At 55.9% G+C, this 23,508-nt stretch overlaps 1 protein-coding gene across 1 annotated transcript; it reads right to left on the bottom strand.

Moving 5' to 3' along the window:
* Nucleotides 1–80: 80 nt before the first annotated feature.
* On the bottom strand, nucleotides 81–23,050 carry RORC (RAR related orphan receptor C). Its single transcript, XM_060622842.2, has 11 exons — nucleotides 22,931–23,050; nucleotides 20,709–20,738; nucleotides 9,788–9,873; nucleotides 9,323–9,464; nucleotides 7,605–8,117; nucleotides 7,261–7,382; nucleotides 6,172–6,304; nucleotides 5,970–6,077; nucleotides 5,677–5,787; nucleotides 3,734–3,843; nucleotides 81–750 (listed from the first exon to the last, which is right to left on the bottom strand). Exons 1-11 carry the CDS (start codon nucleotides 22,968–22,970, stop codon nucleotides 589–591), a joined length of 1,557 nt encoding a protein of 518 aa, XP_060478825.1. The 5' UTR covers nucleotides 22,971–23,050; the 3' UTR covers nucleotides 81–588.
* Nucleotides 23,051–23,508: the final 458 nt, after the last annotated feature.

Below are 23,508 nucleotides of genomic sequence, written 5' to 3'. Positions count from 1 at the left end.
GTTTTTTTTAGACCCTGGGTAAAGGGAAGCATGTCCAACCACTTCCTTGCTGAGCTGAGAGGAAGAGGGAAGGCAGAAAATCTAAAGATCTGTGTTCATGTTATATACAGGTCCTTCTGGGCTCCAGCTGCCAGTCTCTGAGCTTGACATACCTCCCCAGCCAAAGCCCACAGGGAAATGCAATGAGGTATTTTAAAGTCCTGTTCTTAGCTTCTGAGCCCAGAGTTGAGTTCCATTCATCCAGGGTGTCCTGGATCCCCTTGGTGTCCTGAGGATACTGTGGTCCTCCTAGAGGTCCCTATGTGCCACCCTAGGCCTCTCAGAAGCTGGGGGTGAAGAGTCATGGTGAAGGAGACGCGACCAAGCTGAGGCTGGAGATGGTGTTCCTTCATCCCTACCCTCTCTGGCTCTTGGCCCACTGCTGGGCAAGCCTGTGGGCAGAAAGCCAGTCTGAGCAATCGCTCACCCCCAAAGAACAGGCAGGGTCCACCCTCTCAGAGCATAGGAAAGAAAAAGGTGAGGGTAGGAGGAGGGCTGGGGCGAGGGCCAGCGGGCTCCAGAGAAGGGAAAAGCAGTCCCTCCTCTGGGTCACTCGGACAGCCCTTCAGGTGACTCAATTTCAGTGCTGAAGAGTTCCTTGTAGAGTGGAGGGAAAGCAGCCTGGACCACGATGGGGTGCAGATGCTGGAAGGTTTGCAGCTTTTCCACGTGCTGGCTACACAGGCTCCGAAGCTTCCCCTTGGGTGGCAGCTGGACATGGGTTAACAGGGGGGGAGGGTCAGTACGCCAGCCTCCTCCCCAGAGCCAAGATGTCCTCTCAGCCCTCCCGGGCTAGGGCAACCCTCCTTGCTTTCCCCTCTGCACTTGGCATCGGAGGGGTGGCTGGATTCGATCCCATCACGGGGGAAGTATGTGTTCAGGAAGCCGGAGACAAGCGAGGGCTGCTGCAGGACAGGTGTGTGTTTTCTGAGTGAACCCCCAATCACATTCCCACTACTCACCTGGTAAGTGCTCCAACTCCCACTTTCTGCTCTTAGGATGGTTGGATCCTGCGACTCTGTTATGTACTATCACTGGCCTTCATTGATGCTGTTCTCATGTGGAATGCCTTTCCAGTTCTTTGCTTGGCTAATTCTTCCTCACTTTCAAGTGTCACCGCCTCTGGGAATATTTCCCTGACTACCCCTCCCTGGATTAAGGGCATTTCCTTTGGGCTTCTCTCTGTGTAGTAGCACTTAAACCTGATTGTAGGAAAATGGTCTCATTTGTCTGCCTTCCCACCCTAGGTCTAATCTCCTTAGGTAGGTTCTCTCCCTGTCTGCCTCTCTCTCTGTACCTTTTGTTCCTATCATAGTGCTTGGCACATGACAGTTGCTCAGTAACTATTTGAACTAGTTTTGAAGCAGGTACCCAACGCTACCAATACTCAGTTGGAGGGTCTCTCCTAGAGACCCAGGAGGAGACAGAGGCAGGGAGACCTTATTGAAGAAAGGCCAAGAAAACCATTCATCTTCTGCAGCTTCCTGTATAACCAAAGTAGGCTTGAAAAGACCGCTCTCCAGCTCTCCAGCTCCCACCTCCTCTCCCACCACCATCTTAGTTTCCTAGCAAAGGGGCAGTCAGAGAGGACCAGGCAACATGGATCCCTTGATATCTTTTAGATTCATTCTTTTTTCATTTCCACTGCTTTACTTTGAGTTTGCCTGGACTGTCACAGTACCTCCATCCATCCATCCTTCCATCCATCCTTCCATCCATCCTTCCATCCATCCTTCCATCCTTCCTTCCATCCATCCATCCATCCATCCATCCATCCTTCCAACCTTCCTTCCTTCCTTCCTTCCTTCCTTCCTTCCTTCCATCCATCCTTCCATCCATCCATCCATCCATCCATCCTTCCATTCAATAAATGTTTGTTGAGAACCTACTCAGCTAGGCACTGTGATGGGGTGTGGGGATAGATCAATGGATAAAATAAGGTAGAATAAAATATCTGGCTTTATTAAATGCATATTCTAGTGAGGGAGCCAGAAAATATAATATGCCTGAGAATTTCTTAAAGAGCAGTAATGCAGGGTGGGGTGGAGGGCTTTTTGCATCAGAAAACCTCTCCAGAATGGAGGGATGGGGCAAGCCATTTGGAAAACTAGGGGAGGAACCTTCTAGGCAGCAGGAACAGCAGATACAAAAAGCCTGAGGTGCAACTGTGTGTGATGTGTTAAAGGAATAGCTGGGAGGCGACTGAGAGGGCAGGGAGAGGAGAGGAGGTGAGAAAAATTCAGGGTCATATTGTACATGAGGCCAGTCAGCCATGACAGACCCTACAGGTGAGTCTCAGCAGGATGGGTGGCTATAGGAGGGCTGAGACTTATGCTGTGTGGCTACTGCAGGGCAGAGGAGGGAGGAGCAGGGGCCACTGTAACAGGCCAAGTGAGAACTGATAGCTGGGGGAGGTGGGGGGTGATGGTGGAGGGGGTGATTCTGAAGGTGGAGTCAGACCTGCTTTCCAGCTGCCCCCCCCCCCCCCCCCCCCCACGGTCCAGTCAGTCTCTCCTTCCAGGCTGTCCAACCGGACTTGAAGTTCTTTAGGGCCTAGACCGTTGTGTAAGTCATTTCTGTATCCTTGGCACCTAGCACTCACTGTGCCTGGCACATAGCAAGGGTCCATTGCTTGAATGATTACATAAAAGGTTCTTTTACACTGGTTCCAAATTAAATTGCCTAAATAATAGCTCTGATGATATCATTCCTCCAGCCCTCATGGCTCTCCATTGCCTGGAAATAAAGCCTTCACTCCTTAATATGGCACTCAAAGTCCTCTCTGATTTGCTACCTGACCTGATTTCCAGCTTCTTCTTGTCTTCTGCTACTTCCCTGCCCTCATCAGTCAGTGCCAGCTCCCAATCTTATGCTTCAGTCAAAATGTACTATGAGCTATTCCCCATATATGTACTATTTTGCCTCCTTATTTTTGCTGATATTGTTCCCGTAGCCTGGCATGCCTGTCCTACCACCATGAATGTCTGTTAAAATCTGTCATACTTCATGGCCTACCTTAAATGCCACCTTCCCTAGGAATCATTGATGACCCACTCTTTTTACCCCAGATTATTTTTAATCCCTATTCTATGCTTATAACATTTCCCCAATATCTCTTACCGAAGGAACCCATCAGGGGCGCGGGGACACAGTGGGAGAGCACTGGGATTCAATCTTGTATTTATTACTCGCCAATCATGCAAACGTCGGCAAGTCGCTTAAGTCTCCTCACCGCTAAAGGGATATTTGAATACCTGTCCTATTACTGAGTTGCCCTGAGGATGACAGCATGTCTGTGACAGCACCTTGTTAATCGTACTACTATTGTTATCACGTACCATATGCTACTCTGTACCAGAGTACCAGTACGAGCCTCTTCCTACTGCACTACGAACCCTCAGTGGGGGCAAGGATCACTTCTCTGTAGCTTTCCATTCCATGGTGCCTTGCACAAACAGGTGCTAGGTAAGCGATGGCTATATTAAACTGAACTGATTCCTGGAGGCCTCGCCCCCCAATTCCAGGCTCTCTCATGTTCCATCTGTACGCAAATGGCAGCGATTGCTTGTCCCCTTGGTTTCCGTGCTGCTGCTGCAAGCTCTCTAACACCATATGGCACTCTGTCCCCACAGAGCCCCAGGGTCCCAGATCTCGTGCCAGGCCTGACCTCTTCCACCTTGGGGACTGCTCCTACCTTGGCCAGGATACCTTGGCGGTGGGTCTTGTAGAGATGGTGATGGAAAGCCAGCTCCAGGTTGTGCTGCAGCTGCTCTACTTTCCTCTTTTCTTGGAGCCCTGGCCGGTCTGAAGGAGGGCACGGCACCATGGCAAGAAGAAGAAAGAACATGGACGTCAAATTCCCCCAACAGGGTGTGTCGTGTTGGGCATCTGTGCTGGAGCACGGCCTCCAGTGCACGTGCACATGCAAATGTGTCCTGGCTTGATAATGAAAAGCTCTGGGGGCTGGGGGGTGGCGCCTGGGTGGCTCAGTCATTTAAGTGTCAGGCTTGGCTCAGGTCATGATCTCATAGTTCATGAGTTCAAGCTCCACATCGGGCTGTGTGCTGACAGCTCAGAGCCTGGAGCCTGCTTCACATTCTGTGTCTCCCTCTCTCTCTCTGCCCCTTCCCCACTCACTTTCTGTCTCTGAAAAATGAATAAATCTTAAAAAAAAATTTTTTTTTTTTTTAAAAGAAGAGCTCTAGGGCCTGGGGCTGGGCTAGCTGTCTACAAGGCAAACTGGGGAGAGATAAGGCGGATAAGAACACCCAATTTCCTGATGCCCAAGCTGCCTTCTCCATGATACCCTGATATTTCACATGGCCCTTTCGATGCTGGGATTCCACTATGGGGGGATGAAATGGAAGAGAGCCCTGCCCCCTGGCCAAGGCTGAGACCAGATGAGAGATTGCCTTGGTGAAGCCTCCTAGGCCAGCATCAAGGCCTCTGCATCAATTGGTGGCTAACTTCAACAGACAAAGCACCTTTTGCCCTGGCTCCATCAGATAGCCAGAAGTCATCTTTTTTTTTTTCTAAATGTTAATTTATTGTTGAGAGAGACAGAGCGTGACTTAGGGAGGGGCAGAGAGAGAGGAAGACACAGAATCGGAAGGAGGCTCCGGGCTCTGAGCTGTCAGCACAGAGCCCAACGTGGGGCTCGAACTCACAGACCGCGAGATCATGACCTGAGCCAAAGTCGAATGCTTAACTCACTGAGCCACCCAGGCACCCCACCAGAAGTCATCTTTTAAGTCTTTATTTCTAGTTCAAATGATTAGGTCTCTGCTCATTGGCAGAGCCAGACAACAGCTCGTCTTCATCTGCAAACTCAGGTTAGTAGCTCAGCTCATTAGCCCAGGTTCTCCAAATACTTAGCATTCCCTGGCTCAGCCCAGCCCGCCCCATTCCAGTGGGGAGGGTGTCCAGAGTTCCATTGTGATGGCACACAGTCTTAAAATTAGCTCACGCATGGGGTGTCTGGGTGGCTCAGTTGGTTGAACATCCGACTTCAGCTCAGGTCATGATCTTCCGGTTCGTGAGTTCAAGCCCCTGCGTCGGGCTCCATGCTGACAGCTCGGAGCCCAGAGCCTGCTTCAGATTCTGTGTCCCCTCTCTCTCCACCCCACCCCTACTTGTGCTCTGTCTCTCTCTGTCTTTTAAAAATGAATAAACATAAAAAAAAGTTTTAAAATTAGCTCACGCAGAGCAGTGATTCTCAGATTTGGTGGCACACGACAATCACCTGTGGGAGGCTGTTAAAAATCCTGATACTACAGGCTGCACCCCAGATCAATGACCTTAGAGTCTCTAGGAGTGGAGCCTGGAGAAGAATCATTTTTAGAGCTTCCGGGTGATCACAGTGTGTGGTCATGGTCACACTGGACACTCTGGCGTGAGCTCACAGGCCAGCTAATTTCTCTCTGGGATGTGGCTCACTTCCTTTCATCCCCACGGCTCCCTGGCCCCCCACTTGTCCCAACTCCACCTTGGGAGCCGTTTCCCTCTCTCAGGCTCCTCCTTCATTCTGCTCTTTAAAGCAGTTTTCCAGACTTAACCACATTTGAAGGTCCAGACCCTTCACTATCCCTTGCCCCCCTGCCACCCGAATGTCCCCCAGGCAGGCCCAGCAACACTCACTGGCATTGATGAGCACGAGGGCTGTGTAGAGAGCAATCTCATCCTCAGAAAAGCGCAATGTGCTCAGGGAGCGGGAGAAGTCAAAGATGGAGCTGATGAGCTCCCCACAGCCTAAGGGACGGAAAACCAAAGGATTTGCCGGGTGAACGAGGCCACGGTGCCCGGGGACACCCACCCTCTTGATGTTTGGAGCAGAGGGGGTGATCTGACCTGAAAAGAGGATACCCTGGTTCTTGAACCTCTAGGGGGCTTGCCATCCCACCCCTCCCTCTCCATTTCCCCCTGCCCCTCACCCAAGGCTCGGAACAGCTCCGTGCCTCCGTATTTGCCTTCGAAAAAGACTGTGTGGTTGTCAGCGTTGTAGGCCCGGCACATCCTGACCAGGACCACTTCCATTGCTCCTGGAGAGGGCAGGGACATGCAGGCAGGAGTCAAGCGAAGCAGGAAGCCAGCTCTGTCCCCCTCCCCCCAGGCCTGCCCACCCTCCCTGGGCACCTGCTTTGAGAAGCACAATCTGGTCATTCTGGCAGAGCTCCATAAAGCCTGAGAGCCTCTTAGCGAACTCCACCACGTACTGAATGGCCTCAGTGAGGCGGTGGGCACAGCGTTCCCACATCTCCCACATTGACTGCAAGGAAGGAGGAGGTCCCACTGTAGCCCGGTTTATGACCCTGTCACCCTCCCAAGCCCCCGGGAGCCCGGACTGATAAACATCAGGAGTGAGGTTCAGAACTTCCACACTGTCCACTCCGGCATTTTAGCCTATTCTCAGCCCAGATGCACACTTGGGTTCAATGCCTGTCACGTGGTTGCACTCACTGAGCCCCCACCAGCAGCTGGCACCTGGTTAGCTGTCCATGGGGAAACAAAACCCATCTGAGATGCAGCTTTGCCCTCAAAGAGTTTGCATTTTGCAGGGGTGAGAAGGACACACTGACCCCTCTCCCAAAAAGACACACCCAAAGGTCTTGATAACCTGGAGAAGTGAAGGCTGAATGACAAACAAGTATTTTTAGAACAGGTGGTATTGTGAGAGTGTGATGCAAAAGAGTGTAAACTTTGGAGCCCAGTGGATCCGAACGTGCCTTTGGCTCCACGACTTTGTGGCCCAGGAAAAGTCTGTGAACCTCTCTGAGCCCAGTTTCCCGGTCTGCTAAGAACCGAAATAAATGCCAGGCTCCCAGGTGGCTGTCGTAAGAATGGAAGATAATTTATGTGAAGCGTCCAGCACAGCGCCCGGCAGAGAAGGGGTGTGTAACATCAGGGTTCTGACTACTGTTACCATCAGAGGACGAGGAAGGAGAGTATGCCGAGGTCTGTACGCCAAGGTGTGGGTGCTGGAGGCGGTAGGATGAAGGGCAGGCAAAATGTTAACCAGCAGGGGCCAAGGAAAAGCTCTCATCCATTGGCTAGACACATGCACACACACACACACACACACACACACGCACGCACACCCCATGTTTCAAAGTGGGAACACCCTTGTGCGTTGCTCCAGCCCGCTCGCCTGTGCAGGTGGCCATCTCTGCACTCCCCCAGTGGAGGCGGGATGTCCCCCCTTCCCGTGGGCTCTCCTGGCCTCACCTTCCTCTGGTAGCCAGCCACCTCCTCCCGGGAGAAGATGTTAGGGCGCTGTCGTAGCAGGTCCTCCAGTCGCAGCTGACATGTCTCTCGGTAGGACTTACAAACGTTCTGCACCAGGTGCTCTGGGGCCAGAGGAGGAAGGCACAGGCTCTGTCAGCCAGCTGCCACCCTACCCACACAAAGGGCACTCCTGGCCTGGCCTACGCCTGCTCTGCCTCCCGCCCCCCTTCGACCCCTTGGCTCCCTTGGGCTCAGGTTCGGTGTACATGGAGTGCTGGCTCAGGCCCCTCTCTTGGAAGCCCCTCCCTCATGGTCCCTGCCCTCTCCACCTCCCAGCTGCTCACCAGTCTCTGTCAGGGAGGCATAGGGCACCTCTGGGGTGCTGTGGAAGCTGGGGCTGCAGTAGCTGTCTGGGCCCTGTCCTGGTTCCTCAAGCCCAGGATGCCTGGGGTCCTCGAAATGAAGCCTACATGTGTCAGGGGGCAGCTGGCTGCCTGTGCCATAGAAGCCGTCTCTGGCCTCGGCCTTGCCCCGCTCGGGGCTGTGTCCCAGGTGGTATGAGGCCCCGTTGGGCCCCGCCTTGGCCAGGCTGCTGGGGCAGGAGGGCCCAGAGCCTGGGGCTCTCAGAAGGCCGGGGGGGCAGGCTGAGGCCTCAGGCAGGTCAGGCGAAGAGCCCAGGGGCAGCTGCCCATCTGGGAGCCCCACGGGGCACGCGAGGGCATCTGCTCCCTGGCCCCCCGCTGGCGGGGTCTTGGCCACTTGTCCCCGCTGCTGCTGTTGCTGCCGCTGTAGTTGTTTCTGCACCTCGGCATGCAGGCTGTCCCTCTGCTTCTTGGACATGCGGCCAAACTTGACAGCTGAAAGAGGTCGGGGACCAAGAGCGTTCAAGGCAGGAGGACTTGGGTGCTGGGCGGCACCAACATGCATTTTGATCATTACAAATTCACTTGCTGTCCCCTAAATAGCCGGCACCGAGCACAGCTTCCTCGGGGGCCCCCACTGTTGCTTGAGACCCCTGCCACCTCTTAGGTGTTTGCTGCAGGGCCAGTCCAGCCCAGGCGTTTTGGTCTCCCAGGCAAACTCTCCCGGCTGGAAACTGGCTTCTGCTAATGGCATGAATCTGGACTGAGGACTCTGGCCTCCTGATGCTGGGGCTGGGGGTGGTCATGTCGGGGGCCTCGAGCTGTATTGGGGTCACCTCGCCTGTCTAGGAGGATCGGAGGAAGAGGAGAGCTGAAAACACAGGTCTCCCTGTGGTCAGGCCTGCAGGCTCCCTGGTGACCTAGATACTCACCACAGCCCAACCCAGGCTCCGCGGCTTGTTTCTGAACATCCTCTTCTGCTCTCTCTTTCCTGCCTTTTCACTCCCCCCCGCACACCCCTCCCAGGTGTGGGGGCACAGCCCCTCGCCCCGCCTGCCCCTTTGCACCCCAGCGTGTTTCCTTTCACTTTGTTATTTTGGGCGCTGAAAAGTGCTGACAGACTCTTTCTGGCTCCTCATCACCTCATGCCTCCCCCAGCCCCTCCCTGGGCTCCCTCTGGGTGGTGATGGGGGGCTGTGCTGAGGCGGGGGCGAGGACACGAGAAAGCGCCAGGGACAGCAGCCCTCCCCACGCTCATGACTTCTGGGTTGTTCTCAGGCCCACTCTGGCTCCCTTCCTAGCCACCATCCTGTGTCCTATCATAGGGCTGGCAGACCAGGAAGGGAGATGAGCTAGTACTGGAGCCATGGGGCAGCAGGGCAGCAGGGAGGATGTGGAAGCTGGATGGTTTCTGGGCCACAGGTAAGGGGACTGAGGAGAATCCATCACAGGAAGAGGAAAGGGAGGAGTCGGGGATGTTGGGGAATGGAGGACTGTTCTAGCAGACCCTAAAACTGGGGACGGCAAAGTCCTTTGGTGAGGGTGGTGGGCCTACCCCACCGGGCACCCCCGTTGTGCATGGCCAGCCCATGCCCCACAGAAGGACGTTTCTACAGGGTAACCTCTGCCTAGCACAGCAGGCCAGTCTGCCTCTTTGGAGACTCCAGGGAAACCCCAGGGGGCTCCCTGCTTGGCCTCACCATCTCGGGACATGCCCAGTGCCAGGCATTTCTGCAGCCGGCAGTGCTGGCACCGGTTTCGGCTGGTACGGTCGATGGGGCAGTTCTGCTGGCGGGTGCAGGAGTAGACCACGTTACACTGCTGGCTCCGGCGGAAGAAACCCTGGGGAAGGCAGGCGAGGAGACCTTGGCTGTCTTTCCTGGCCAGGCCCAGCTCAGTCCCTAGTGCTTCCAGCCCCGGCTCTGGCCCCAGCTTTCCCAGATTCGACCCCCCATCAGTTTTCTCTCCTCCATGTTTTAGCATGATGACAGTTTGCCCTGACATCATGTTCCCAGCTCAGGACAAGGCCTTCCTGTGCACAGGGCCTCCCAGGTAAGGCACCTCCCAAGCAGCTCCCTAGCTGCTTCAGTAGACCATCCCGGAATAAAGGCCACAGAACCCCTTCTCCTCACCTCGGAAGAGACCGTACGCGCGCACATGCTCACCTTGCACCCCTCACAGGTGATAACCCCGTAGTGGATCCCAGATGACCTGTCCCCACAAATTTTGCAAGGAATCACTTCAATTTGTGCTGGAAGAAAGAAAGAACGGGAGGTCAGCCCAGGAGCCTTATCTGCCTCCTGCCCCCTCACTCGCCCTTCTCCAGCTTGTTCCCCTCTTGCAAGATGGAAGGAAGGAAAAAAGTGCCAAACACTGCTCCACAACAGGCCTAGGGGGGCTGTGTTTGGTTTGGTGGGGCAGCCGGGGGCTGTTGCAGCCCCAAGGGGGCAAGAATGCAGCTGCCGAGAGGCCACCTGCTCAGCCCTTCAAGTGGAAAAGCTCCAGTTGCCTCCCTCCCGCCTGGGGACCTAAGAGTCCTCGCTGCTTTACAACACCTGCTTCCCGCGCAGGGGGCTTCCTCTAGGCCCCTCTCCCCCACCAGGGCTCTGCTTCCATGGGAAGAGTGTGAAGCGTGGGGGCGGGGTGGGGGGGGGAGATGTGGTGAACCAGCCAGGAGGCACTGGGGGCCAGGTACAGATGCCAGCCATCCTTGGCAAGGCAGTGAAGGCTCAGGGGTGGGTTGAACAGAGACCCCGGGGCCAAGCAGACAGGGTCCACAGAGTAGGGCCCAGGGGGTATGGAGAAGTGAGTTAGAGCCCAGGAGAGGGTTCAACAAGCCAGGTCTGTCAGATGCCGGGGACCCAGGGAGAGAATCAAACAGGGTGCTGAGGCTCCTGGCCCCGGAGCAGAGAGTGGGCAGCTCTGTGTGTATCAGTACATGAGAGTGTGGATGTTTACGTGTGCACAAGGGCCTCTGGGTCCCATTGTATGCCCACACGTCATGAATGCTAACTTTGGCTGGGACTAGGGACCATCTCATTTAAACTTTTTCCTTTCCTTTACAGGTGAGGGAATAGACCAGATGAGGTAAGTTTGCCCCAGGGCCAGGTCTACATCCTAGCTCCCCTGCTTTCCATTATGCTGTTCTGTGTACATGGCTTTTGGGGTACACACACCAGTGGGCATGTTTGAGGGTGTGTGTACACACGGAAGGTACACATAATTGTGAGCCAGTGGGCATGTCTGCTTGAGCCAGCAGTCTCACCTGCACGTTGGCGTGTTAGTGTTTGTTCTCTGGGCCACAGGGTCCCTGACCTATACCTGGCTCCAGATTCTTCTCTCCTTTGCCCTGGCCCCGTCAATGCCCACAGCTCTCTCCTGAATTTCAGGGACCAGCAGTTGGCCTTCTCCCAGCTCGTCGTTGAAGGGGAGTTGGGATGCCCACTATGTCAGGGGGACTCTGTCCCTCCCAAGGGACAGGGGTCTCTTGTGTGCCTTTGGTGTCCTGCTGCCTCCCCTTTGAGCAGGGAGGCTGGGGTGGAGCAGACCAGAAAAGTGGTCTAGGACTGCAGCCCCTGCTCATGGGTGACGTGTCCCCCATCCGTGTCCTACTCTGAGGGTCAGTGGAAGCAGCAGCTTGTCTATAGGGCAAACCTATATTCCAGTGAGCTTACCTCTGGCTCTGGCCTGGGCCCTGGTCACGCATATGCGTAGGGCCTCCCAATGTGAAGTGGGCGCCTTTACACCACCGTCCCCTCAAGCCAGCTTTGAGCTGAGTCAGAGTAAGCAGCCGCCTCCTCATGGGGGACTGGGCCCATGAGTATCTGAAACCCCTCCGTGAGAAGTCCGTTCTCTTCCCCACCCCAGCCCCCATCCGACTGCCCAAACCCCACGCAGGAGGCTGTGATCACCGTGGGGGGGGGGGGGTGGTGACGGAAAGTGAGCCTTTCAGATTCTTTCCAGTAAATTAGGAGTAGATTGGAATTCGTGGAGGGGAAGAGAGAACAAGACGGGGGATTGGTAGCTGGAAAAGGGACAGAAAACATGGAGACACTGCATGTCAAGTCACTTAGATTCTCTAGGCCTCGGTTCCCTTGCCAGTGAGGCCGGGGTACAAATAACACTGTTTTTCCATGGGGGGATTGTAGGTAGTTTCGCAGGCTCAATGACATTACCTGTGGGAAGCACTGTGTAAGAGGCAAAACTCTACATATGCTGTTACTACAGAGCAGGGCCAAAGGTGAAGAAGGCCAGTGGGCATTTGAGGCCTGATGGAAACACCTGTGCCCCATGGAGTCTGTGCTTGTGTCAACACCTTCCCCTTCAACAGTGTGGGTCTCCCTCTGTGGTGGCCCTCAGCCCAGAGAGGGGAGAAACCACCTTGGGTCACCCAAAAAAGTAAGCGGCAGGGAGATTAGGCCAAGCCACAGTGGGAACTCGGACTCCAGCCCAGCAGTCAACCACAGGCCTCCCTGCCTCTTCCCTTCTCCAAGAGCCACATCCGTGTGCGTGTGTGCACCAACCACACAGGTGACCCAGACACATCTCCCTGCCCTATGCCTGACCCACTGCTGGTCCTGGCCCCAGGAGCCTCGTGGCACTATAACCAAGACCTTATTGTTCTCATAGGCTGATGTGGCCAGCCATGGATGCCCTTCACAAATACCTATTCTTGAGGGGGACGCTGGAGTTTAGACCCCAGCCACCAGGCCAGCCACTCCTCAGGGCTCCCCAACCACAGTCCCAAGACAGAGGTACACAGTGAGAATGAACACAGAGTCAGAAGTTCCGAGCTGGGAGGCTCAGACTCTTGTAGCTTCTGAGCTAGAGAGACCAAGATGTTCAGGACTAACAGACAACAGAGACTTAGAACCTGAGCTGGAGATGCAGGTGCAGAAACACAGAAAGACCCACACCGATGTTCTGCCCCCAGTGCCCTGCCCCTGGCCCTTTCTGCACCACCAGGCCCCTGCTCTCCCTGCTCCCTCCTTCCCCTGCCACCTGTACCCCTTTCAGTGCCATCTGCTTGAAACCTCAAAGAGAAAGTCCCGTTGCGCGCGAGGGGGACTTGTGGAGGCGGGGAGTGGAGAGAGTGGGGAGAGAACGGGAAGAACCGGCAGAGGTGGCAGTGAGGTGAACAGGAGCTGAAAGCACCCCGCACCCCTCACCTTCACAACCTACCCCCGAGCCCTTGCCTGCAGCAGCAGGTGATGGGAACCCAGGTTGGGGAGGGGGAGCTGAGTAATCACGGGATTACTCAAACGGTTGCCCTGGAGCCTGGCCTGCCAGGAACTTAGCGTCTAAGGGCCTGATGGTGCCAGGAACTTGAACCAAGCAAAGGTCAGGACTGTCTAGGCCAGCCCCTGCGGCCCCCGCTGCTTCAGGAAGATCTTTGCACCTCACTGCTGTTCTCTCCCAGGGCCCATCAAAGGAAACCCTCTCACTCCCAGGAGAGAGAGGTGTCCACTTACAAACGCTCCTGAAATCAGCTAGTGATTACATGGCTCTAGCCCCCACCAAGGGATCTTGTGAAAATTTTGTGAGCAGGTCCCTGCTCAGGTCTGAGGGCCCAGATCCTGCATATGGACAAGCTCTGCTTGGTGCCCAAGCTTGCTGGTCCTCAGTCTGTACTTTTGAGTAGCGAGAATTTAGTCCCTCTTGAAGCTTTTGTGCAGGGCTGCTCCTCCCTGGGGGACAAGGGTGGGGTTGGCCGTCTTTCCCCCAGCTCATTTTCATTTATTCTCCTCAGCCTGTGAGGCCTCTAAAGCTGCATTCTGATAGGACACTGGGAAAAGAAAATGAACCCCTTCTCGATTGCTTCAGAGACTGAAGCATCCCCAGGGAGCTTGCTGTGTGCACCTCTGCTCTGCTCTGGGGGAAATCCGGTAGCGAGGAGGTGGTCTTTCCCTCCCTCCAACCCCTCTAATCTCACCCTTCCCACAGCTGTGAGATTCATTGATAGCGCTCTCTGAATGCATCCAGAGCCTGGCTCTTAGGAAGCCAGCCCTGGGCCTTGTCCAGGTGCCCTATGCCACAGAGAGGAAGTGGTAGGAGCGAAGGAGGGGCTCTAGCCCAGGGGGATCTCTCCCCTCAAACCCCAGAACCACTCCCCCACCCCCCCCCTCTGCTGCCCCACCAGCCCTGGTAGAGTGGATGCAACCAGAGGCACCCTGGGGTCTTTATCTTCTCCTGGTGATTTGTCAGTCTCCAGATGGGCCTTCCTTCTCTTTCTCTACCCGTTTCTCCAGCCGACAGGGGTTCAAGGGCAATGATAATGATAGACATAAGCCGTGGCTGAATTTTCCTTGGTGCCAGGCTTTGCATACGTGTTTCATTAATGATTACAACAACCCTAGGGACCAGGCATTGCTTGTACTGTCCCCATTTTACACATGAGAAAACAGTCAAGGAGGGAGTAAGTGGCTTGACTAAGGTCACACAGCCTGAAGTGGCAGATCTGACATTTGAACCCAGGTCTCTGTAATTCTGTAACCCATGTCCCCAACCATTAAGCTATACACCCTGTAAGGATGAGATGCCCAAGTGAACCAAGGAAATGGGATACGGGACAAGGTTACTGGCCACAGAGGAAAGGTGGGCTGGGAACAGAATTCAGAGACGACCCCCCGGGGAACTAAAGCCGGGACTCATGCCTGGTGTAAGGACACCCAGGGACATGGTCCCCTCGCTCCCTGCTCTTCATCTGCCGTGCCACCTCCTCCTGCCTGTATTCATGTCTTGGGGCCAAGGTGTCCAAGGCCAGCTCGCCTGACCCAACAGAGCTCCTCTGGGGGTGTGGGCTGGCTTTCATACAACGTAGTAGGCCTCTGCAGGGATGAATGAGTGGACAGGAAAGAGGAATGCACCTCTTTTCTTAGCTTAGCTCCCCCACCCCCACCCCTATGGAGACCACAGCTCTGGCCAGGGGTCCCAGTGTACCCCAGCCTGTCACCAGCCTCCCTCCTTTCTCAGCTCTCCTTCCCGCAGCTTCTGCAAAGCTGGAAACCACTTTGGTGTGTGCCCCCACAGGGGAGCGGGAGGGGGAGGGGTGGCAGGGGCCAGGAGAGAAGCACTTCTATCTGCTGAACACTGCTCCCGAGGTAGGGCGAGGGTTTTCTGCTGATACACCCAGATCCCAGGGCTGAGAAAGTAGTGAAGCTAAAACTCAGGTGGGCGAGGGAGAGTCTGGGGTTCTGAAAAGCCACGAAAGACAGCCAGCCACCTGAAACCCCTCCGGGTGCCCCCGCCACCCCCGCAGTCTGGGACAGGAGAAAGGAGGGGAAACAAAAGAATTGAGTGAAAACAACCAGTGAATGGGGGGAGGGGATGAATCACCAGGAGGAAGCTCTGAGGAGTGGGAGCCCCAAGACACAGTCAGCGGCCTTCCCTGCCGCCAGCCTTGTGCGTCCTTTCCACAGGGCTCTGCTGTTCCAGGAGACCAGGAACCCAGAGAGACTCTGGCTGGGGTGCTGACGCTCTGCCCTGTAACCGACCCTGCCCCGAACACACATCCCCATCTTTTCTGAGCCCAGAGTCCCAGAACAGCATTACAGTAGCAGGAAGAGTAGAGATTAGATCTCAGGACTGGCCGTGGAGGACAAGAGGAGACCCCAGAGCTGCCTTCTTTAGAGGGCTCTTAGCATGGGAAAGTCCCTGTTCCCTGTCTGAGTCAGGGGCACAGAGGCAGGGGAGATGAGGGGGCCCCCAGGAGGGCAGCAATACTGCTTCAGTGTGATGGGACAGGCTGTAGCGCCGCGGCCTCTAGGACCTTGGGCTAGGGGTGTTTGGGATTCCAGTTAGGGACGGGAAGAGAAGAAAAGGCAAAGGTTCTGGGGTGATGCAGGGAAGGAGGGGGCCCTTTGTAAAGTCTTCAGGTGGTCCAGGGCTCCCAGGATAATAGCTGTGGCACCCTTGGGGACCTGGACTACTTCTGGCCCACGGCTCCTCATTATCATGACCAGACTTGGAAAGGTCAGGGCACAGCAAAGACTGGCATGCGACCTCATACCTCCCCTTCCCCTTCCCCCTACTGCCCCATGCACACTCAATGGTTGGTGGGGGGAGCTCATGCCTATTGCCTCCACACTGGCCGTGCCCTCAGAGAGAGATGACTAGGGCCACCATCCCTCTGGCTGGCTGGGAGTCTTTCTGGCTAATGGACATTTCCTCTTTGCTTAGCTGCAGCTCGCCATGGCAGGGAGCCCCTATCACCCTTCCAGAACCTCCATAAAATCCATGCCTCCCCCTTCCTGCCTTCCTAGACCCACTCAGTACTCAGCGTCTCCTCTCTGCAGCCTGTCCTCTTTCCTCCCCATCTCTCCCTGTGTCTGTGTGCCTTTCCATTGTCTGCGCTCCAGCTCTGTGTCGGGCTTCACGCGGTGCTGTTTGGGTGGTAGTTCTCCACTTACAGCTCCATCAGGGCATCATTCTTTCCCCAAGTATTTCATGACTCTGTCCTTTGGGTTTGGCCTCTGCACCTCTCTCTATTTCCTGGTATGTTTCTGCTCCTTGTTTGTCTGCGCCTCAGTCTCTGGGTGTGTCATAGTCCCCAGCCCCCAGTGTGTAGACTCTCCCTGGCTATAGTCAGAGAGCGCAGAGGTGGCTGGCACTCACTAGGTGTGTGTGTGGGCGGGGATGGGGGCAGCCAGGTAACCTGGGGCTATGAGATACCCAGAGATGTCCAGGTGAGAAGGACTAGTGGCATCTACCCCCAGATCGGAGGGGACCCCCTTCTCTTATCTACCAGACTGGATGGAGCTGTTGGGGGGAAATTATGTAGAACTGCCTAGTGGCTCCCTCCTCCAGTCCTGGGGACTCCTGTTCTCCTGCCAGGCTCTGAAACACACCCAATCCTTGCTTCCCAGGGTGGATTTGCTGACTGGGGACCATTTCTGGGAAGACTGGTTTGCTAACTTTTGCTGCTAGTCGGAAGAAGCTAGAAGGAAACTGAAGCTCCAAAGGGCCCCTCTTCCTGTGGAAATCTTTGGCTTTTTTCCTTGCCCCTCCTGACCCATCCCAGCTCATACACCCACACTGGAATCTCTGTCCCAAGCTCCTTCTCTTCTATGGCCTCTCTATGTCCTGGGAGAGTTGAGATGCCTTCACTAGCTTTGGGGGTGCTCACCTTGGGGACCAGGGCTCTCTCCTTGGTCGTGGGTCCTCGAACTGGGACCCTCTCCAGAGTTAGTTTTGTTTTTAAATTTAGCTCTTATTTTGCTTATGAGGAGACCAGAGCCCAGTGACTTGTTTAAGACTACGTGGCTAGTTGGTGACAGAGCTGGCATCAGAATCTGGTCTTTAGATTCTCAGCCCATGGGTCTTTCCAGGACCCAATATGGCCTCCCTTCTGTGGTTTGTGGGAAGACCCCAGGTTGAGGCTGGGCCTGCCTCAGGCCTCAGGCCACAGGGACATGGGGCTTCCCTTTTCCTCATTTGCCCTGTGCTCTGAGAGGCCCTCCAGCTTTCCTGACGTGAACAGAGGGATTGTCTGATTTACTTGTGCTTGCTCTGCTAGAAGGCACAGGGACTGTACACATCTGCCCGCAAGCTGTTGGCCCATGGCTTCACACCAGGAAGGGGTGAAACTGAAGGCTTTCTGCTCTGTCTCCCCTGCCTGATCCCCCCTCATCAAATGAATGACGGAAACTGGGGACACACACACACACACACACACACACACACACACACACATGCTGAGACCTGGATGTTGGGTTCTGACCCTCTCTATCTGCCGATCTGGCTCTCCTCTCCCTGTCCTGCTGCTTCAGGGCACAGCAACCCCTCTGGCTCCTCTTTGAGCCCACTCTGAGGCAGGTTGGCGGCATGGAGGGAGTTACTGCAGTGGGAGAGTGTGCCTGTCAGTCACCAACCTCCCTCTGCTGCAGCCATGTGATCTGGGTGAAGCACTGGCCTCCCTGGGGCTCAGTCCTTTCTTGTTAAACGCGGGGCAGAGCACCTCAGACACTCCTGCAGACCCTTTCCAGGGCTCATGACATATGTGGTCCTCCACAGCCCCCTCTATTACCCTGCCCTAAGAAAATTGCCTGGGGAGTGAGACTCCACAGCTACTCCACCCATCTCCCAACAGAACTTGGCCTTGACTGGGACACACCCTGTGGTGGGGGGAAGAGCCCTCAGCTTTGCTCATGCTGTTCCCAAGACACCTCTCTGTTCCAGAGGCCCAGGGATGACAGTGGCATCTAGGCTTCCCCACTCCCAGGTGGCCCCATTCACTTACTTCTCATGATTGAGCCTTGGGCTTTGCTGCCTTGGCTTTCTGTCCTCAGTGGGGGGTGGTCCGGGGATGGGGCACAGCTGGCAGCTGGGTTGGGGGTGAGGCCCTCTCTGCCGAGCTTCAGCCTGTAGCTCCTCACCTAGCTCCCTCTCAGTTCTTCTGGGCCAGGGGGGTTGAAGCCACCACCACACAGGTGGCCGAGTGACAACCCCCCCACTCCATCCCCACCCGCTCTGGGGTGCAGCGAGTAGGATGACAGGCGCCGAACGTGGCCAATCTGGGCCTGGGGCAGGGTGTGAGGGGCGGGGCAGCCAATTGCAGGGGGCGTTGGAAAATTCCAAAACCACATGCGACAGCCACACGCGGTAAAAGCTGTTTCCACCCGTCAAGGTAGTTCTGGCTGGGGAGCCAGAATGGAGCTCACGGGAGCCTGGGGCCAGGTTCCTACTCCCCCTCCCGCTGAGGACCACAGCCTGACCCTCTTTGCCAGGCGACTCCAGGGACAGGGATGTTTCTAGAGGTAAGTCACAGGATGTCTGCCCCCGGGGGGGCAGTGGCTGGTGCCACCAGAGACCCTGTGGACTGTCAACTGCCACCCAGTGGGGTGCAGTCTGAGAGGCCGCCCCACCACCCCACCCGCCATGCTCATGACCTCCCTCCAGACATGGCATATGCCCTTGGCTAGGGACTAAAGATAATAGCAGCAGTAATAATCATCAGACAAATATCCATTATCCGCAGGTAGGGTTATTTCCTCAGGACCAAAACTACTGAAACTGGAATGCAGATAATGTTGGCAACGACAATGATGATGATGATGGTGGTGGTGGTGGTAATAAAACAATAATAATGTTTACTATGTGCCAGAAACGGTTATTAATTTCTTATGTGGATTATCTAATACTCACAAAATACTTTATGAAGTAGGCACCATTATCCCCATTTTGAAGAAAGTGAGACACAGAGAGGTTAAGTAACTTGCCCAAGGTCACACAGCTAGTTAGTGGTGGGGTCAGTATTCAAACTCAGGCAGTTTGGCCCCAGATCCCACCTGAGGAATGGGAGAGCTTCTCTGGTTCATCCTCTAGCTCTTGAGGATGTCTCAGCTTGGGAGGTTTCCTGGCACTTGAGGCTAGAGTTTATTGGCCTGGGGGTCCTTCTGAGGGTCCCGCTCAGCCTCAGATCTGCTCTGTGGGGTACCTGGGCCTGAGGGTTCCCTCTTCAGGGCCCTTTAGTGATTAGGCCCTCTCTTGGTCTGGGAGTCCCTCCTGGGCTCCTCCCTTCTTGGGACTGTCCTGGATCTCCTCCTTGGGTTGTCTCAGTTCAGAACCTATTTTTCTGAGGCTTTCGGCCTGGGGGAGTCCCTCATCTCTTCCGGATTCTCTGATCCTCTAAGAGGTCTCTGGTCTTGCCGGGCCTCTAATAGCTCCCCAGCACAGTACCTTTCCCTGCTGGCCTTCCTCTGGCTCTCGGGGCAGCAGAATGCACATGCACGGAAGGCCTGTCACCCTGGCTTCTCATAGGACACTCTGGGGTGGGGGCGAGGGCTTGGTTGCACAGGACCAGTGGGGTTGGGAGAGGGGAAGGGGGCGTGGTCTTGGTCAAGGTTTCTGTGGTAAGAGGTTAAGGTCGGGATGGAGTATAGGCTCCTCCAGTTCCAGCTGCTCCGAAAGTCCCCCTTCTTCCCCCCCCCCCCCCACCCACATATGGTCCCTGGTTCCCATCCCCCGGTTCTTGAGCACGTCACTCCTTGACCTGCTTTCCTCCCAGGGCCCTGCTCAGCATTTCCGTGGGGCCCTGTGGCTAGGGGCAGGCGAGGCACCGATCTGGATTGTGCTGAGCCAAGCAACCCCCCACCCAGGAGGACGCAGCATCCTGGATAGCCCCCCGGCGCCTGTCCGCCCAGCTCAAGGACGAGGGGACGCTGTTGCCCTCTGAGATGTCCCTGCTTGGAACAGGGAGGCTCTAGGCAATCTTGGCAGCCGGAGCAAGGTCAGTGAGCTCTCAGGAGGAACTGGTAGGCAATCCAGGGGAGCGCCATGGAGAAAGGCAGGTGGTCTCTCTTGCGCCAGAGTGGTTCTCATTAATGCGGGGACCTGTGCTTCTGGAGGAGGCCTTTCCCAGAGTACCCTCAGGCGGTTAAGGGCGCGCCTGGCCCTGATGGGATATAAGCTTTGGGACTGAGATTGGATGGGTGCATTTTCTGGGGGAATGGCCTCTACAAACTAAGGGGTTAGATCCCATGTGCTGAGAGGTCCCTAGAGGGGATGCTTCCCCACCAGTGTCCATTGGGAAGTCCTTCCTGAGCTCTAGCCTTCCTACATGCTGTGGCCTCAGTCTTTCGGGGTCCAGAGTGTCCCTGTGTGTCATGTTTCCTACAGAGGTGAAGGTTTTCCTGCTCTCCAGCTCTGCACTGCCTGGCTTGTTCACACCTCAGGATGTGTTAACCACCAAGATGAACACCAAATGTGGCTCAGCTGTCGCAAAGCCTGGTGCAGGCTCCCCGAGTCCCAAAGGCCACCCCTGCCTCCCCCTGCTCTGTCTCCCTCCCTCCCGCTGCCAGCTCCTGTGCCTCTGTCCAGCACCCCTCCTCTTCTTCTCCCACAGTTCTCTTCTAATCCCTCTCTCCTTCAGCCTGTGGTGCTCCCTCTGACTCCACAGGCTTCCTCCTGACCTCCCATCACCCTGATCTTGAGGTTTCTTCACACCCCACCCCCAGCTCCCCAGCTCCCTGTTTCCCTAGATGCCACCTCTGCCTAGCTCCTCTGTCTCTGGGCCAGCTCCGGAGCCTCGCTGAGCTCCTGCCATCTCTCCACACCCAGCACCAGGTGCTGCCCCAACCCTCTACTCACAGCTGTGGGTCTTCTTTGCGGCCAGCAGCTCTGGAAAGAGAAGAGAAGGGTCGGGGCCAAAAGTTGAAGACCATGGGCACCAGGAACACCACCCCATCACTGGCCCTATCCCACCCCATTCCTTTCTCCTGAACCTGATGTCTGAGCAGAAGGTGGGACCATCCTGCACACACCCCTCTCTTTGCTCTATGCCCTTCAGGTCCTCAGAAGTGCTGGGCTTCTCACTGCCTCTGGGAGTTCCCCAAGCTCTTCCTTCTCTCTTCTCTCAGAATGCTCTTCCCTGACACCCTAGTCAGTGTAGCCAACTTCCCCTCATCCCTCAAGTTTCCAGTTGGAGAAGCTGTACATGCCCCTCTCCCCTCCCCTCATGCTGACACTCGGCACCTTGTATTTGATTTCCTGACACTCACCACGTTGTTCCCTAACTGCTATCATTGTGTCACTATCCGTGAAATGACGCTTTCCTGCCGGTCGGTAAACTCTGTGGAGGAAGGGACTGTGTCTGTCTCGTTGACCTTGCTATTCCCAGAGCCTTCTGTGGCGCCTGGCCCATTAGAGGTGCACAATAAATATTCTGCAGCCAGAGTGACATCTCTGTGGTCTCTCCTTCGTGCCCGAAAGCACCTGGGAGTGCCAGAGGTGTGGAGGTTGAGAGGCCGTGAGGATGTTTGGAGGAAGAGGATGGAGACTGGGAACACAGACTCTGCCCTCTGAGCCCTGGCTCCTGTGGCATACCAGCCTGCAGAGGAGGGGGTCCCTTCCTGTGGCGGGTCTGGGTAGAGAGCAGACAGTAGGGTGCCCAGCGGCTTGACGTGGGGTGGGCAGGGATGCACACACCTTGGAGGGGCAGCTGCTGAGGAGCAAGCCTTTGCTAGAGCATTGTGGCGACCCGGTGGTGGCGATGGTCATTCACTTTGGCATTTATTGAACACCTACCGAGGGAGACCCTGGGAGGAGGCCTCCCCTGCCAGGTGTTGGTTGATTTCCTACAACCACACAACAGCTCCTCATAGAGCACAAGGCTAGCCTTTTGTACCAGAAAAGCCTGTAGCCCTGCCTTAGGCCCCCTACAGGCTTGCTCCCTAACCTCTGAATCTGCTCTGCTGTTGGAGTTTTCTTTCTGCTGGCCATTCCCGGACACCTCTCCACCATCCCCCTCACACTGTCCCTTTGCCCAGGAGATGCTCCCCACAGGCAGGTTTCCTTCACGGGGTGGGGTGGGGGTGGAGGGGAATGCACTAGAAGGGCTGGGCTCTGCTGGGGTGGGGTGGGGGAGGACTGCCCAGAGAGGGAGTGACTCCATCCGGCCCCTCCCCCTCCCACTGATCCTGCCTGGCCCCACCCAGCTTCCTCCCTGACGTGGCACCCTCTCTCTGGCCTCCTGGGGTGGGGGTGCTTCCCTGCCAAGGCGGTGGTGTTCTTCCTCCACCAGGTGGCCCCGGAGCTTGCTGGCACTCACTCCCCTGGGTGCTCACAGCTGACCAAGCAGGTGGCCATGGATTCTGCTCTGAGAGGGTCTCTGAGTTATAGACTGTGGGTGGGGACAAGGACTGCCTGACTCTGTGCATCCCACTGCCCCCGGCCTGGTTCCCCACGTTCTCTGCACAAATGAAACCTCGCACCCCTGGGCCAGTGGGGAGAAAAGTGCCAGGCTAGTGGGCATGGGCAGCGAACAGGGTGTGGTTGCTTCCTCCCCCCACCCTTTGTCTGTCACCCTTAAAGGCAGGAGGGGCTCCTCCATTGGTGAATGAACAGAAGGTGGGGTGGCCAGCCTTCCATCCACTGCTGCTGTTTGCCAGCTGAGTAAAGCAGTGTCCCCACCTCATCGCAGGGGGTGCTGACATTGGGAGGGCCTGCCCACATTCTGGCCCTTCACTGGATCTAGCTTCCTTCACTCTGTTCTCCCCCCCTACCACCCCACACCTGTCTTCCTTCCCCGCTGCTCCCTTTCTTTCCCCTCCCTGTGTTTCCTGCTTATCCCCCTTTCTACAGTCTCTTCCTCTGCAGTGTCCCCAGCCCCTCCTCCTGCTTCTCCTTCAGTTTCCATCAGGACTGGCCTACAACCCCTGCCAATCCATCTCTCTCCTTCTCTCTTGTCTTGTCCTCCTCCTCCTTCTTGACCAGAGTCTTCCTCTCTCTCTCTCTCTCTCTCTCTCTCTTTCTCTCTCCTGAACCTCCTGATAAGTCCTTTCCACCTGCCTGCAGGGCCATGGGCCTCTTACCCTGAGAGGCTCGGTGCTGTCTCTGTGGGGCCCTGTCCATGGGGCAGCTCCCTTGGTGCCGTCCTTGCTGCCCCGGCTGCCCAGGAGGGCAGGGAGCAGGGCCCAGGGGAGGGAGGAGGGAGCAGGGAGGGAGCACCTGGCCTGTCAGCAGGCAGGGGAAAGGAGTGGCTGGCAGAGTGGCCTGGCACCAGGAGGGGACAAGGAGAGAGATCTGAGGAACAGAGTTTGGAGCTTTGGAGAGAAACAGGATAAGTGAAGGGAAGGAGGCCAGCATTTATTGATCACCTACTGTGTGCCAGGCCCTTTGCCAGTCACTTTAGAAACCCATGATTTCTTCCATTCTCATAGCACCCGCCATTATTCCAGATTTACCCATAAGCTATGTGATGCTCAAAGTATTACTGACTTGCCCAAGGATTTGCCCAAGAACACTAAGTGGCTGCACTGTGATTTGAACCCAGGACTTTGTGACTTTGGAATGGTGTGTTTTCTATCTGAACCAAGATAGGTGATGTGCAAAGGGGAGATGGGAAAGGGGTGGCTTCTCTGTGGGGTGGGGGAGCACGGACTGTGACTCT

Source organism: Panthera onca, chromosome C1 (genome assembly GCF_046562875.1).
Source record: "Panthera onca isolate mPanOnc1 chromosome C1, mPanOnc1 haplotype 2, whole genome shotgun sequence".
NCBI classification, from domain to species: Eukaryota; Metazoa; Chordata; class Mammalia; order Carnivora; family Felidae; genus Panthera; species Panthera onca.
Note: the sequence above shows the minus strand (reverse complement) of the source record. Positions and strands in the feature narration are given on the sequence as shown.

Bases quoted from the DNA above. Each gene is read 5' to 3' on its own strand.
- RORC (XM_060622842.2), bottom strand. From the start codon at position 22,970: ATGGACAGGGCCCCACAGAGACAGCACCGAGCCTCTCAGG. The intron at 8,118-9,322 runs GTGAGGCCAAGC...GACCTCTTTCAG, and splicing joins ACTGGGCATGTCCCGAGATG to CTGTCAAGTTTGGCCGCATG. The intron at 5,788-5,969 runs GTGAGGGGCAGG...TCCGTCCCTTAG, and splicing joins GGAGCTGTTCCGAGCCTTGG to GCTGTGGGGAGCTCATCAGC.